Genomic DNA, 17086 nt, shown 5'->3' with positions numbered 1-17086 from the left:
CAAATTTTATGATTTTACTCACCACTCTGGTAGTACTTAGAATCATGTGTCCATCTGAAGCCAGTGCAGAGGCCGAAGTCAGTCAATTTAATATGACCATCACGATCAATCAAAATGTTATCAGGTTTAATATCTCTATGAATAAAACCCATTTTATGAACACTTTCAACTGCACAGGTAAGTTCTGCTATGTAGAATCGTGCCAGATTTTCTGGAAAGATGCCCATTCTAATTAGTAGGCTCATCATATCACCCCCAGGAATGTAGTCCATTACAAAGTATAAATTGTCCTTATCTTGGAATGAATAATATAGACGAACTACCCATTCATTGTCAGCTTCGGCCAGGATATCTCTCTCAGCTTTAACATGAGCAACCTGATTTCGAAGTAGAACATCTTTCTTTCGAAGAGTTTTTGTTGCATATAATGCCTTAGTATCTACTTTTCTTGCTAGACAGACTTCACCAAATGCTCCTATTCCTAGTGTCTTTATCTTCACAAACATAGACTTGTCCATTTTAGCCCTCTTAAGACGGATGTAATTAGACTCTTTTTGGCAAAGCATCTTTCTCATTTGATCCTGGGCTTCTTGAGATAATCCAACCTAGGTAAATAAGCTAAATGTTAAATGAAGAATTATTTTTTATACAAAATATTAAGAATAGCTTGGAAAAATCAAGCATATATTTAAAGGTTAAGTGCATAATTTTTAATAAAGCATGTTAGAAATCTAGAATATATTTCAGAGAAAAATCAATTATCAAAAGTGCAAATTAAGGGATAGTTAAGAGAATATACAAAGTGAGTGTAAGATCCTACTGTGGAGAGCAAGAAGATGATACCAATGGTCAGCTTTCTACTCCTAATGTACTCAAAAATGTTCCCAATGTGCAAAAACCAAACCTCTGTTCACATGCATCCTCATCTATCCTTTTATGCGTATTCATTCCAAATTACATGATTATTTTGCCTTCATTATATGCTTCTCTTTGAAAATATCTGGTCCTGAGATACTCTTCCTTCCATTTTACCCTTCATGAAAAGAAATTCTTTCAAGTTCATTTATTCTAAAAAATTGATGTATTAAGGACAGAAGAATATCTTCTCTAACCTAACCATTAATAGTCTTTCCTTTATCTTTCTCAAAATATCAGAATTAAGGGTAGGACTCACAGCCATCACTAATACAAAATGCAAAGAGTTTCTCCTACTTTATTTTTCTTTCCTACTTTGTTTTAAACTAACTTGTGTGATTACCAGGTATCTTTAAGATCTTTTGGAACATTTCAAAGAATAATCAGTGTGACTTATTAAGATACACAGGTAAAAACCAAAACCAACTTCTAACTAGATATGAAATATCTAGATTTAGAAGGAAAAGTTTATTTTTGGCTAGCTAATAACTAATGAAAAGTAAAGTCTAATTCAAGAAATGTAAGACTAAAAAAAAAAGAAATGTAAGACTAATGAAAATATAGCAATCTCATGCTTCTGTTAGGATGTGTATTTGCATGCAAAATATTTTAAGAAGGGTGGCATGCCAGTAGTATAGAACTGTTTCTCTTAAAATCTTACTTGCCTACACAGTAATGGAGGCTACAGAAGTCAGCAAAGCTTCCAACACCATAAAAGTTTAAATCAGCTATTAGTGAAAGTGAAGAGGAAAAAGGAAAAATAAACTAAGAAAATACATACAGACAGACTTTAGTAAGAAATCTTAAGAGCTAAAATATGGATAAATCATATAATCATGGTATTTATCTAACAAAATTCCATTTATAGCAAGAATAACAACACTGTGGAATCAGATTTAGAGAAATAATTTTAAAAGAGTGGCTTCCTTAGGTTGTGTGAGGAAATTTCATTACAAATTTAAGCCTCTTGGACTTTGAGCGATAGATGAAATATTAAGTCAAACCTTTGAACTGTAAACACATGATAAAAATAATAGTAACAGTACCATTATATCTAATGAAGGCATCTATATGGAATCACAATAGAGATTAAATTTATTCTGATCTCCTTTTAAGTGGACTTTGATTTAATAATTTCAGCACATTTTTCCAGTACATTATAATAATGAAATTAGATGGGTAAATAACTGGAGGGAGATGTCTCTGACATTTTCAAATAAGGCCAACCTGATGAATAAACCCACAAGTTCAAAATTACTAAGTAAAGGGGGGCGTGGCAGGCTAGAAGGGCTCAATGGAGGAAAAAAGGAACGTATATAATACTTTCAACAATAAAGATTTTTTAAAATTACTAATTAAAAATGAATTTTTCATAAATGTATTGAGAACCAGATCATTTTTAGCTCATTTTAAAAAGTTGTAAGGTAACATGTAAAACCTAAAAAATAACCCTTGTTTCAATTTCCAATTACACCTAAACCGTAAATTATATTTTTAACTTATTAGAAGAACTTTATTACAGGAATTCAGAGTAAATCTTGAAATACTAAAATGAAATGCTATAATTAAAATACTTTAATGTTTACTGACTTTTAAATAGTTGATAATATATTTAGCTACAAAAAGAAAGAAAAATACTGGACCACAGTATTTTAAAATAAATGCCAAGGAAATAGATGATCAAGTATAAAAATGGACATTTTAAAAGGTTTTACCCGCATCATTTCATTCTCTAATTGTTTTTTACGATGTAGACGTTGCTGATGAGATTTGAGAACATTTTCTACATGTTGCTCCATAAAGAATTTAAATGCCTGAGGAGAGTAACTTTGAATACGAGATTCCCTTCGCTCTTCATCTTTCTTGTTTTTCCTAACAGTGATAGGTGAAGTTGTAATCTGTTTCTTTTCTTTATCCCCACTATCAACATTTTCATAACTTTTTTCACCCTCATCTTCCTTGGGCACAGTTGACTGATCCTCTTTGTTAGATTTATTGATTGATTCATATGGAGGAACAGATGGGTTTTGGTGTAGCAGATGTTTTGGATAAGGTGGCGGTGGACCTTGATAGTTTGGAGCTTCAGCAACAGGTGACATAACAGTCATATTTGAAGTGGTACCCTCAGAAAAAGGACTAGGTTGAACAGTTTGAATTGGCTGTGGTATCCAAGAAGGATGAGTAGGTGCTAAAGCAGTCTGTAGCTCTGGTTTTAACACGCGTATGCTTTTCACGGGTTGTTGTATTGGAGCTGGTGTAATTGCAGTGACTGTTGTGGCTGAAGGCTGAGAATTAGCAGAATGAGTTGTTCTATTTCCTAGTGGGTTATTAAAAGAATTTGACCTCACTGGTATGTTAGGTTGCCATGTAGGGATTTCATGCCCAATGCTTGGGGATGACTGGGCTGGAGCTGAAGATGACTGAGGCCAAGTTGTTTGAAGTCCAGGAACACTAATGTTATAAAGTTCCATATTATGACTATTCCTATTTGGCACCATCATAGATTGAGGAATATTTCCATTTGTATATGATGAAGGAGCAGCAGATCCCCCTGTTTGTAAAGCAGAAGGGCTTTGTCCATTAGTTGGGGTCAGAGGATATGGAGGGGGTGGTTGCCGATTCACTGCACCAGTAGGGACATTTTGGTGTATCATAAAATCAGTTTGACCACTACCATTCTGAATTCCGGGTCTCCCCGGTGGGTAGTTAAATTTGTTAGAACTCTGCATGATGATTGGTTGTCTGCCAACAGGAACAGAACTAATGACTCTCTGTCCCTGATTAGGAGGATTCATTGGGGACATGTTCAGAGGTGGTGGAGGATAGCTCTCCTGCCAGGCTCCAGGTGGAACAGGAGAGATTCGAGAGATTACATATTCCATATTCCCAGAATAGCGCTTTGTTTGAGAGTTTGGTTCCCATGAGGGGGGAGGTGGAGTTGTACCTCTTGGAGGAGGAGTCTGGCCTCTTGGGGGTGGTGGAGGAGTGACACTCCTTACTTGAGGAGGTGGTGGGGGGTTCACTCTCTGTCCGTTGCTAGGGTGAGCTTGAGCAAATGCTGTGATACCAGATCCTGACAAAGGTTTTCCTACATCTGTTTGTGAGTTGGGACTTTCGGAACGATAGGCCACACTTTCTGCTAGTGGTGGGCCATGTCTCTGAGGAACTAAGGATTCTTTAGAACCTTTCCAGCTTTGTCTGCGGTTAACCGATTGTTGCACACTCCCTATGATCATAAAACAGAGGGGGAAAAACATTTTTAACTTCTTATTTTTGAAAAATTTAGTTTGGAATTCTGACACTACTAAATGATCATCCTCTTTCAAGAATCATACAAATCAGGGAGGCAAAGGGGGGAATATGGAGAACATCTGTAATAGAGTCAACAATAAAAAAAAAGAATTATAAAAATCAAATTTCAGTAAGTGGTTTTATTTTACCTTTTAAAATTGTATTTATTTTTGACTAGGCAATACATTCTCATAACTCAAAATTCAAAAGGTACAAAGGAATACCCACTTCTGTCCACAGCCAACCAGTTTCCTTCCTTGAAGGTAACCAATCTCATCAAATATCTTGGGGATACACAAGTAAACAGTATACTTCTTATATATACTATAGTGCCTTGCCCTTTTCATTAAAAAACTGAAGATTCTGCCCTAGCCGATTTGGCTCAGTGGATAGAGCGTCGGCCTGTGAACTGAAAGGTCCCAGGTTCAATTCCAGTCAAGGGCACATGCCCGGGGTTGTGGGCTCGATTCCCAGTGGGGAGCTTGCAGAAGGCAACCAATCAATGATTCTCTCTCATCATTGCTGTTTCTATCTCTCTCTCCCTCTTCCGTCCTCTCTGAAATCAATAAAAATACATTTTAAAAAAATTAAAGATTCTGTATCAGTATAAAAAGTGTTTCCTTACTTTAAAAATGTTATCTATTTTTTTACTGTATAGATATACCCAAATTTATTTAATCAGTTCCTGTATTGATGGATATTAAGGTTGTTTCTAGTCTGTTGCTTTACAAAAAAAAAAAAGGCAATGAAAAAATTTCACTTCAGTCTGGCAGGTTTGGCTCAGTGCACCAAGAGGTTGGTTGCTATAGCATATGCCCAGCAGGGGGCGTGCAGGAGGCAGCCAATCTATGTAGATGTTTCTCTCTCATCAATGTTTCTATCTCTCTCTCCTTCTCCCTTACTCTCTGTCTAAAATCAATAAAAACACATTTATTAAAAAATTTCATTTTATGCCCTAGCCGGTTTGGCTCAGTGGATACAGCATGGGCCTGCAAACTGAAGGATCCCAGGTTTGATTTTGGTTGCGGGCTCAATCCCTAGTAGGGGACGTGCAGAAGGCAGCCGATCAATGATTCTCTCTCATCAATGTTCCTATCTCCCTCCCTCTCTGAAATCAATTTTAAAAAATAACATTAAAATTTCTTTCATTTTATAAACTATTAGAAGTGGCATTAGTGAGCCAAACATGTCCATTTGTAATTTTGTTAGATACAATAACTAATTTTAAATACATTTCAATATGGCTTTTAAAACAAACAAAAACCCCAGCAGGGCATTATTAGCTGAATACTAAATAAGGTATGGATTTTACAGAATCTCTCTCTAATGGAATTTCCAAATAAATGAAGTAGGCAAGAAAAAATGTTACAAGAAAAAAGTACTTAAAATAGTCTGGTTACTTGGCAAAAGATATATATTTTATATATAAAGAGAGTTGTATAAAAAACAATAATATAAATTAATACATTCCAGAATAATTAAGCATTTAAATATTAAAGATGAAAAAAACAAGTACTAGGAAAAAACAAGTGATCCCTGAATAATATTGGGATACCTCTTTGGAAGGTCTTCCCAAGTATGACAAAGGTAGAGAGCATACAGTAAAATACTAACAGATGTAAACATATAAAACACTTATCACCATTAAAACAAAATAAAACAAACAGAAACGTCCAAATTTGAAAGGCTATTATCATCCTGGGAGAAAACATATCTAATAACACATGAGGAAAAAATAGTAAATGTTCAGAATGTAGTTTATTTCATCTAGGCTGGCCAGCATCTTGGGTCTATGACTTCCGGGCAAGCTAGGTAAGTCCTCTGGCCACCTTCCTCAGATAACCAGCGGTTAAATATACCACATCACTCACACTGCTTTTACCAATAAAATGTAAGACACTGCAACCCTCAAGTAGACTACAATCCCTGTTATTCTCTTCTTCCCATAAAGCTCTGCGCTCTCCCACCTCCCAAACCCTGCCACACAATTGCCCTCTAGACATGTTCTGCTTTACAACCACCAAATGCTCCTATATCCCTAACCTCTGCTCCAAGCTTTCCTACCACTCCTTACAGCTGGTTATCTTCTGCTGACACTACTTTCCTTTCAGCCTTTTGCAATTATGGTTTTCATTAAAAGTAAACTGGCTAAAATGTGGGATTCTATGTCTTTGCTCTCTAATTATACTTCCACATCATCACTTTCCTTTATACTCTTTTTTTTAAAAAAGCCAGCTCTTTAGAAATTCATGCCATCTAGGAGCCCAAGTTCATTTCTCTTAATGAACTCTTGCTTGCTCGCCTTCAATCACCCGTAACTTTGGTCTACCCTACTACGCCTTGCCAACATTCTATAACATCCACATGGACAAATCATCCATAACCCTCACCTCTCAGTTTCTCCATTCCACCTCAAATATCACTCCCCAGATCACATTTCTAATTTTGATACCACCCATGTTTCTTTTTCAAAATCACTAATTTAAGGTTTATACTCTTAGACAACTTCTCTTTCTCATGTTTATTCCTACTGCAAATGTTCTTCAACCTCATCAAGACCTATTAACCTTCTACATCAGTCCTCCTCTTTCCTTTTCTAAAATATATTTTTATTGATTTCAGAGAAGAAGGGAGAGGGAAAGAGAGAAAGAAACATCAATGATGAAAGAGAATCATCACTTGGCTGCCTCCTGCATGCCCCGAATGGGGATCAAGCCTGCAATCCTCACCCATCACTCTTAGCAGATGATCTAATTTTTCTACTTCAGAGAAAACTTACTGGAAAGTAATTCCCTTATCTTACCTACATAACCTAAGCCCATTTGCCCATTAAAGCAAAAGGGTTGTTTCACTTCCTTTGTAGGGCTAATAAGCTCTCATTCCATGCTTTCGATCCTTTCTTCTGGATTCTCAAGAATCTTACTTGATCCTTCTCTCTTGAATATTTAATATATTTTAAAAAAAAATTTTTATTGATTTCAGGGAGAGAGATAGAAATATCAATAATGAGAGGGAATCATTGATTGGCTGCCTCCTGCACACCCCCACTGGGGATTGAGCCTACAGTGGCTCAATCGAACTGTGGCCTCCTGATTCATAGGTTGACACTGAACCACTGAGCCAGGTCAGTCAGGCTTAAATACTTAATTTCACCCTCTTAACTGGAATCTTGTAATTATCTTTTAAACTTGCCTAAGTCTTTGCCACTAAGAAAAATAATAATGAGGCTCTCCATCCACTCCAATATAGACTACTTTCTCAAGGTGTTATTTGGTGCTGGTTCACAAACTGATATTGACATGATAGGAAATAAGTATGAAAATTGAGAATAAAAATTTAGAGACTTACAGAAATTTGACAAAATAATTTTGTCTGTTAAAATGTGGTAATGAAATATTTGGACTTACATTTGGCATGTCATTTAAAATTTTAATTTTTCTAATAGTTCATTGGTAGTGTATTTTATAAAATTACTAATTCATAATAAATTAAAAATTAACAAATAAAAAGATCTTCGCCACAGTTAGGAAACACTATTCTTACTAATGTCCTCACTCTACCTTCATAGAAAAACTTCTCAGAGAATCATTTATACTTGAGTTCTTTTTACTTCATATCCATTTATTACTCAACTCCCACCTATCTGAATTATGCTCCTATCACTAAACAAAAACAAGTTACTCCATGTCTTATGAGCTGCATCGTGCCCCCCTAAAATTCAGTAAGTTCTGGTAAGCCTTAATCAATATGACTGGGAACTTATGAGGAAATCTGGACACAGAGAAAGGCACCAGACATGTGCATGCAGAGGGACGACCATGTAAAGACCCAGTGAAGATGGTCATCTGCAAGCCATGGAAGGAGAAACCAAGTCTGCTGTCTCCTTGATCTCAGACTCTGGCCTCCAGAACAGTTAGAGAATATATCTGTTATTTAAGCCACCCAGTCTTTGGTATTGTTATAACAGTCCTAGCAAACTAATATACCATATCATTAAAGCCAACAAGGTACTTTCTAGTTCACACCTTGGTCAACCTCTTTCCCTCTATTCCTTCCCCTTCTTTAACATTCTCTTCTGTAGGCTTTCAAGATACTAAAACCATATTGGTTTTTAAACTCCTTTTTAGTTAAATTTTCTGTCTTCTTTGCAGTTTTATCCTCTCCTATCAGCTACAAAGCAGTAAGCTTGGTTAAAGTCCATATTGTCATTTTTGTCTATGTTATTACCTCCTTTAGGTGACCTATTTCATATGTAAGGCTAATACAAGAAATGTATATATCTAACTAGCTTCCTACTTGGCATCTTCATTTGGATAACTCAATGAACCTAACTCAAACTCATGTCTACAACCAGACTTATGATCTTTCTTCTCCAAATCCTGTTCTCTCTTAGTGTGTATCACCATCCGTTTTCCAAACCAAAAGCCTAAAGAGTCATCCCTCTCTAGTATCATCGCCCATATACAATCACCAATCCTTGTCAATTTTACTCTCCCCATCTCTCTTAATTCATTCACTTTACTGCACTGCCATTGCCCAGTCCAGAATACTTCCATTTCCTGTGAACAGTCTCTTATCAAGTCTATCCAGATACCATCTCTTGCTCTCTCTAATCTGTTCTTCATCCCCTGCAGCCATGTTTTAAAAACACAAATCTAATCTTGTCATCACCCTACTCAAAATGTTTCCATAACTGCCTGCTGCTCTTACGATAAAATCAATACAGTCCTTCTCCAGTCATATCTCATACTTTTGTTGTCAGTGCTTTAGCCACTATCATTTCTTCGAATGTGGTATCAAAACCTGTCAAACAGGCCATTCATAAGGACATTCTTCCTCACTAAAGCCATTCCCTTGTCTTTCTTCAGATACTGGCTCTATTATTAGTTTCACAGGAAGGTTTTCTCTGATCTCCTTGATTAGGTAAAAAAAAAAAAAAAAAAAAAAAAAAAAATCACTCTATTCTATGAGTTCACAGTACCATGGAACTCTCCCCTCTTCATTCACACTTATGCAGTTATAATTCCACATGTATTTGTGTATTTGATCTTCCTTACTAGAATGGCAACTCCATAAAAGGGCAAGAACTTTATACCCAATGCCCAGCAAAGGGCCTGAAACAGTTGTTCAATAAAAATGTGCTGAGCCCCGGCTGGTTTGGCTCAGTGGATAGAGCATCAGCCTGTGAACTGAAGGGTCCTGGGTTCAATTCCAGTCAGCAGCACATGCCTGGGTTGTGGCTTGATCCCCAGTTGGGGGCATGCAGGAGGCAGCCAATCAATAATTCTCTCTCATCATTGATGTTTCTATCTCTCTCCCTCTCCCTTCCTCTCTGAAATCAATAAAAATATATTTTAAAAAATAAATAAATAAGAATAAAAATGTGCTGAATGAAAGAAAAAAATGAGTAAGGCCTCTTATCTATCTATCTATCTATCTATCTATCTATATATATAAAAAGCCAGCGACTGTAACGCCATAACAACCGTAATGACCAGTTGCTATGATGCCCACTATGGCCAGCAAACCAGCCTGATTAGGGGGCGGGGGGTGGCCAGCAGCCAACCTCCCGCCATCTCCTCCTCCGACAGGCCCGGCCCCGATCCACCCTGATCGGGGCCGGGCCTCCCGGACCCACCCATGCACAAACTCAAGTACTGGGCCTCTAACAAACACAAGATTAACAAAGAATTAAAATGCCAATTCAAAAATAACCTATAAATGATGTAAAATGATAATACTGTCCTGTCAGTGTGGCTAAGTGGTTAGGTGTTGACCTATGAACCAGGAGGTTATGATTCAATTCCCAGTCAGGGCACATGCCCAGGTTGTGAATTTGATCCCTAGTGAAGGATGTGCAGGAGGCAGCCAATCAATAATTCTCTCTCATCATTGTTATTTCTATTTCTCCCTCCCTCTCTCTGAAATCAATAAAGATATATTAAAAAACAACAACAAAAACCAATAACAACAAAAAATCCTCCATTTAAATAAAACAATTTGGATGGCCCATGGAGTTCATATTCTTTTTAAAAATGGTAATAGCCCTGACCAGTTTGGCTCAGTGGATAGAGTGTCGGCCTGCGGACTGAAAGGTCTCTGGTTCAATTCCGGTCAAGGGCATATACCTTGGTTGCGGGCACATCCCCAGTGGGAGGTATGCAGGAGGTGGCTGATCGATGTTTCTAACTCTCTATCCCTCTCCCTTCCTCTGTAAAAAATCAATAAAATAAAACAATTAAAAAAAAAATTTAAAAAATGATAATACCTAAGACTTACAAATATAGGAATTCTCATATCAAACTGATTGGGAGAATATAAAGTTGGTAACATCTTTCTGAGAGCAAAATCTAAGAGAAACCTTAAATTTTTGCAAGTTTTAAAAAATTTAACAAAATCATTAGGAATGTACAAATATTTAGGAACAATGCATTTATAATGGCAAAAAAAAAAAGGGAAACAAGACAAATGTCAAAATTGAGAGACTGGTTAAATAAAGTATGTGATAAATCTATTTTAATGTAGCTGTTAAAATCATTCCATTTAATAATAAGGAAAGTTATGCATGGTATATTAAGTGAATGAAGTAGGTTTGGGTATGACCCATTTTTTGCTTAAACAAAAGAATCAAAATACACATGTATAAACCTACCCAGGTTTTCCACAGGAAAAAAGACTGAGAAACAAAACACAACAAAATCTTGTGGGTATAAATAGTGTTTTCTTTTTGCTTATTACTTTCTAAATATTCTATGATAAACATGTTTTTACTCTTATAATAAAAAATAGTTTGAATTGTATTTGTGGTTAAAAAGAAATATTTCAGTTGCAATATAAATAATTAAGTAGTTCTTAACTACTGCTGCCTATCAGAATTACCTATGGAACTTTAGGGCCCATCCTCTACTTCATTTTGTTCTAGTGTAACACTGTAACGTTGTTATCCTAATCTGAGACTTTCACTTACTGTGATGCTTTTACCAACTTCTTAGACTAAAGATTTGATATACTTATATTTTAAAACAATGCTATAAAATAAAAGTAGGGGAAAAGTTTGATTAATCACCTGGTTTCAAACTGGCATTAATAGGTCTGGCAGCTGCTGTAACCATCTGTTCCCGTCGAGGATCTTGGTAACTCATTTTACTAATGAATTCAATTGCAGCTTCTATACTTCTGTTATTAGTTTTCTGAAGAGCTTGTATAACCATATCCTGACATGAAATTTAAAAACAAGAAACAAAATTTAAATCTTATAATTAATACGAGGGAAAGAGCTATGAGTTCCACTAAAAAAATCCAATTATGAAGAACAGGACCCCAAATCATAATATTCATGTCCTATTTTTAAAACTACTATAAAAATCCATACATTTTCAAATTACTAAAGAAAACAAAACAAACCCTCAAATCCTTCAACTGTTTAATATTTTCACCTCTATGTAACAATTAGTTGGGTTTTTTTCCCCCTAGGATTAACTTCTTCCAGGTAAATCATAGCAATATGATTCTGATTATTTCTCTCTCTTTTTTTTAATATTTAGAGAGAAAGGGAGAGGGAGAGCAAGAAACATTGATGGGAGCGAACATTGATGTGCTGCCTCCTGTATGCCCATTCCCTCCACTCCCCCCCCCCCACTCCCCCCGCCCACCAGGGATCGGGCCTGCAACCCAGGCATGTGCCTGACCAGCAACCTTTTGGTGTAGGGGATGACACCCAACCGAGCCACACCAGCCAGGGCTATTTCTCATTCTTTTTTTAAAAAATTATTTTTTGAAAATATATCTTTATTGATTTCAGAAAGAGAGAGGGAGAGAGACAGAAACATCAATGATGAGAATCATTGATCAGCTGCCTCCTGCATGCCCCCTACCCCCACAATGGGATTGAGCCCAAAACCCAGGCATATGCCTCCACCAGGAATCAAACTGTGAAACTGTGAACATTCTATGCTGATACAATATGCAAATTTGTATACATATTAAAAGAAACATTTAGGCAGGAAGTCACTAAAAATGTGTAATGTAAGAAAAATCCTTTCTTTTGTTTTTAAAAGTTCTTACCTCATCGAATCCAGCAGCTTGTAAGTCTTGAAGCATTTGTGGATTAACCTCTAAAGTACTCCGACTTGTTTCATTTGCGAATGGTTGCAGAGAGTTTCGAATTTCCAGCAAGGCTTTATGATGAGTCCCAAATTTGGGTGGATTTCTGACTTGTCGAGGATCTTCAATTGACATTTTACTCATGTTATGTTCAGCCTTTGCAGCATCGGATGGTTTGGATAAATTCCTAAGGGATTCCCGAATTTCTTGCAACATTTGCCGGCTACTGCCAGTATAGTTACTGGCAGGAAAGGTCTTAGGCCTCATTTGTCTATATCCTTCTGGCTTTTCACTTCTCTTCATGAAAACATCTATATGTACAACCCACACAAAGTACTTTAAGGGCCACTTGACAGATTCAGAGCCTTCTCTTGAGCAAAACTGAAAAAGGTCCTTTGCAGAAGTACCCAGGAATGTTAAAGTTCTTTACAATTTAAATAATTAACCCTATAAAAGAAAAATAGATAAAAGCTATAAAGTGATTTACTGATAAAGCAGTACCCTGAATTGGGGATGGGGGGGGAAGGGAGGACACACTGATTTAGGAGGTAGAGTTCTAGGTTATCTGCCTCTATTATGAATTACTGCATGATAAGGACAAATTTAATTAACTTCTCCATGCCTATGTCTTAATCTATAAAATTACATAAAGTAGTGGTAATAATGATAAAAAATAATTTTAAGAGTGCTTTAGTGCCGTAGCCAGTTTGGCTCAGGCCAATGTGGCTCAGTTGGTTGGAGTGTCATCCCATACACCTAAAGGTCACAGGTACAATTCCCAGTTCCGGCACATACCTAGGTTTCAAGTTCAATGCCAGTTGGCACATACTAGAGGCCACAGATTGATGCTGCCCCTCCCTTCTCTCTCTCTCTCCCCCCTTTCCTCTTTCTAAAAATCAATAAACATATCCTTGGCCGAGGATTCGTTTATATAAAAAATATAAATCTATTTTCTCCCCACCCAGATGAGTTAATGGATTAAGAGAGGTAAGGTGGCCTGCCTAGGGCAATGGTCAGCAAACTGTGGCTTGCAAGCCACATGCGGCTCTTTGGCCCCTTGAGTGTGGCTCTTCCACAAAATACCACATGTGGGCGCGCACGTACAGTGCGACTGAAACTTCGTGGCCCATGCGCAAAAGTCAGTATTTTGTGGAAGAGCCACACTCAAGGGGCCAAAGAGCTGCATGTGGCTCGCGAGCCGCAGTTTGCCAACCACTGGCCTAGGGTCATGTAGCCAGTTGAAGATCATACTAGGAATCGACTCCACACATCCTGAACCAACCCAGTGTTGTTCTCGTTATACCTACACTTTGAGTTTCCTAAAAGCAGGGATTAAGACTCTCTCATTCTTTGAAGAGGCACATATACAGGGGTGGGCAAACTTTTTGACTCGAGGGCCACAATGGGTTCTTAAACTGGACTCAGAAGAAGGAGCTGCGGCCGTGTTTCCCGACGTTGCCGTGTTAGCACTGCTGCTGGTGAAGGAGCGGAGAGGAGAGCAAGAGAACCCTCCGCTCTTTCGGCTCCGCGGGCCGGATAGAACAGGCGAAGGGGCCGGATCCGGCCTGCGGGCCGTAGTTTGCCCACGGCTGGGTTAGAGTGAATAGACAAAACTTCCATTTCTTTAAAAGTTCAAACCTTCATCAATTATGCAAATATCAGTAAATCCAAACAAATATTGTTGATATTTTGTCCAACTTAGAGGAAAAAATAGGTATCATGACCTAAAGAGATTTTGGAGTGTTACCTTGGGTTGAATTAGGTTTATAAAAATTATGGCCTATCTCAATGCTCTGACTAAAATCAGTTATGAGAATAGCAACAGTCATATGTACGGTTTCTTTCTTTGCAGCATAGTTCTTAGTTTAGTCAGCAATATTCAAGAATCTCTGCATAATGATGGCATTTCTTTCAATTAGCTTTCTAAGAATTAACTAATCAAAAGTGAAGAGAAGCAATATAATTTATCTTCATGCTGAAAAATTACTGCCATTTCTACTCGATAAAAAAGTTGTTCAATGACTAAATAACTGTTATGGTCTACAAAAATCCCCCACTAACCTAAATCTAACATTTAGAATGAAAACTAAATAACCAGAGTTGGAAGTTACAAGGCTATCCTATATAATAAAGAGGTAATATGCAAATTAACCCTCATGCCATAACGCCATCACAAGATGGCAGAGGGTACAGCGGGGGCGGAGCCGGCTGCTCCATGCTCCTGCTGCCCGTGGTTCCCTCAGCCCTGCTGGGGGGTAGGTCCCCATTGCTACTCCCCACAGCTTCCCTGGAGTTCCCTCAGCCCCGCCGGGGGGAGCGGGTCCTGGCTGCTGCTCCACGCGGCTTCCACTGGGGTGACCAGGCCAGCAGGGGAGGGCAGTTGGGAGCCATCAGGCCAGCAGGGGAGGGCAGTTGGGAGCCATCAGGCCAGCAGGGGAGGGCAGTTGGGGGCAAGATCAGGCCGGCAGGGGAGGGCAGTTGGGGGTGAGATCAGGCTGGCAGGGGAGGGCAGTTGGGGGCGATCGGGCCAGCAGGGGAGCAGTTAGGTGTCAATCAGGCCAGCAGGGGAGCCGTTAGGGGGTGATCAGGCTGGCAGGCAGAAGCAGTTAGGGGCAATCAAGCAGACAGGCAGGCAGGCAGGCGAGCGGTTAGGAGCCAGCAGTCCTGGACTGTGAGAGGGATGTCCGACTGCCGGCAGTCAGACATCCCCCAAGGGGTCCTAGATTGGAGAGGGTGCAGGCTGGGCTGGGGGACAGCCCCCCACCATTGCACAAATTTCATGCACCGGGCCTCTAGCCCTATCGAATAAAGATGGAATATGCAAATTGACCGTAACTTCACAACAAAGATGGTGGTACACACAGCCAATAAAGAGGGAATATGCAAATTGATGTGGGAAGGTGAGAGGTGGAAAGGCCCTCCGGGCTGGAGTGAAGGCGGTGCCGGCAGCCAGGGGAACCACGGGCAGCAGGAGCATGGAGCAGCCGGCTCCACCCCCGCTGTACCCTCTGCCATCTTGTGATGGCGTTATGGCATGAGGGTTAATTGTGCCTATTCTTGCACAAATCTTTGTGCATCAGGCCTCTAGTATTTATATAAAACATCAAGGACTATCATTTAAAAAATAAATAAGTAAAAACTTAATCTACAGAAGGAAGTCTAGATAATACCATACCAAGAAAATGTAGCAGTATTTTTTTATTTGCTTTTAGAGATTTGCAAGGCATGTTCAGTAAATACTAGGGCATGGAAAGACTGCACTTTTCCCAGCATGTGCCATGATCTAGTTTCTTGCAGAAGCAGCTGGTCAGAGGAACACAATGCTACTTCTTTTGCTGTTAAATCAAATTCTTCCACTTGCCTTAGGGAATCAACTAGCCCATTTTACCTGTCTGTCAACTTATTAAAGGAAAAGAAATGAACTTAGTTAAATCACAAATGTGGCTATCTTAGCAGAGAACATTCATTCTAATGATAATTTCCTCTTCCTGGAGGAAATTTGATTAAAAAAAAAAAATTTTAAAACTTCGTAAATAATCCACAAAGGCCTGACAAAGTTCATGATCTCCGGCATTCAAATCCATCTCCCAAACTGGAGTGATACCCTATCATTTGTGTGTGCAGCTATCCTTCCTTCTCACTCGGTTTATGAATCACTTGCACATGATGACATCTTTTAAGTCCTATTAACATATGGGCCAACAAACATTAAACTTTGTTCCCTTGGAAAATAACTTTCCATTGGAGAAGTCAGAGAACAGAGTGAAGTCACCTGAGAGCCGTTCTTCAACATTCAAGTTCTTCTCGACGTTAAAACAAACCATGCTCCCTTAGTTTTCTTCCCTCCATTCCCCGCATTTACACCGATTCTCGCTACATTCAGATCCCTCCGTCTCCCGCACTCCCTGGGACTATGAACAGCAGCCGGCACCACCGCGGGCTGTGAACTGAAATTCCCAGGGCTCCTCCCAGGTGCGTCCGCCCCGGTCCCTCCAGGCGGCCGAGAACGGCAGCTCTTTCCCTGCAATTTTCCCTCAGAACCACTTTCGCTTTCCTTCCCTCCTCAGCCCCGCGGACCCGTGCGGGTGGCGGAGGCGAGAGGCAGTAGCCGCAAGGAAGGCCTCGGGCAAAGCAGGCTCATCCCCGCCTCACCTGCACCTCCAAGGCCGCAAGGCCTGGGGCTCTCCCTCCGGCCCGGGGCGCGGCCAACCCTCGCTTCCCCGAGGCAGGGCTCGGCTCGGTCCCTGCCCCCGGCCCCGTCGGCCGGCCACCCGCCGGGCCGCGGTAGCCCCTGGAGCCCCGCCAGCCGGGATGGGCGTGGGCCCCGGCGGCCACCGCCCCGCCAGCTCCGGCTCCGAAGGAGAAAGTGCGCCCCTCCCGCTACGCCAGCCCCGACCAACCTGCGAGGGAACGCGGGGCTCCTGGACAGCGGCCGCGGGCCGAAGGCGGGCGCCGAGGCGGCCGGAACCCCTCCCGGGGACTCCGATGATGCCGGGTGGGGCAGGGCGGGGAGAGACGCTGGGGGGCGGCCGCGGGCCAGCGCGGCCCGTCGCGAGGGTCGCGGGGACCTGGCTCTCCCCTCAGCACCAGGCCATTGCCGCCGCCGCCATTTTGCCTTCCACTCGGTGTCGCCGCCGCCGTACTCCGCCGCAGGTTTCCCGGATGTGGGCATTTCCCGGCGTCGCTTGCGCGGGGGCCGAGGACTGGGGGCTTCTGCCCGCCCGGCAGCCGGCAGAGAGCGCCGCCTGCGGCCTCCCGCCCTCCGCCCTCCGCCCTC

General features: G+C 40.4%; 1 protein-coding gene across 4 annotated transcripts in view; it reads right to left on the bottom strand.

Annotated features, from left to right (window-relative positions):
- Positions 1–16847, bottom strand: part of LATS1 (large tumor suppressor kinase 1) — a 32480-nt gene extending 15633 nt beyond the window's left edge. For 2 of the 4 annotated variants that reach the window (XM_059700072.1, XM_059700076.1), the window contains exons 1-5: positions 16710–16847; positions 12271–12756; positions 11273–11420; positions 2631–4141; positions 23–605 (exon numbers count right to left, since the gene is read on the bottom strand). In XM_059700072.1, the coding sequence (XP_059556055.1) occupies positions 23–605; positions 2631–4141; positions 11273–11420; positions 12271–12612 (2584 nt within the window). In that variant the 5' untranslated portion in view covers positions 12613–12756; positions 16710–16847. Of the gene's footprint in view, positions 1–22; positions 606–2630; positions 4142–11272; positions 11421–12270; positions 12757–16081; positions 16227–16709 lie in introns of those variants that run through there. The other 2 variants (XM_059700073.1, XM_059700075.1) reach the window with 2 other exon arrangements.
- Between the last annotated feature and the right edge of the window lie 239 nt (positions 16848–17086).

This window comes from Myotis daubentonii, chromosome 6, assembly GCF_963259705.1.
Source record: "Myotis daubentonii chromosome 6, mMyoDau2.1, whole genome shotgun sequence".
In the NCBI taxonomy this organism is placed as follows: Eukaryota; Metazoa; Chordata; class Mammalia; order Chiroptera; family Vespertilionidae; genus Myotis; species Myotis daubentonii.
The sequence above is the reverse complement of the archived record's forward strand: the minus strand, read 5'-3'. Positions and strand labels throughout refer to the sequence as shown.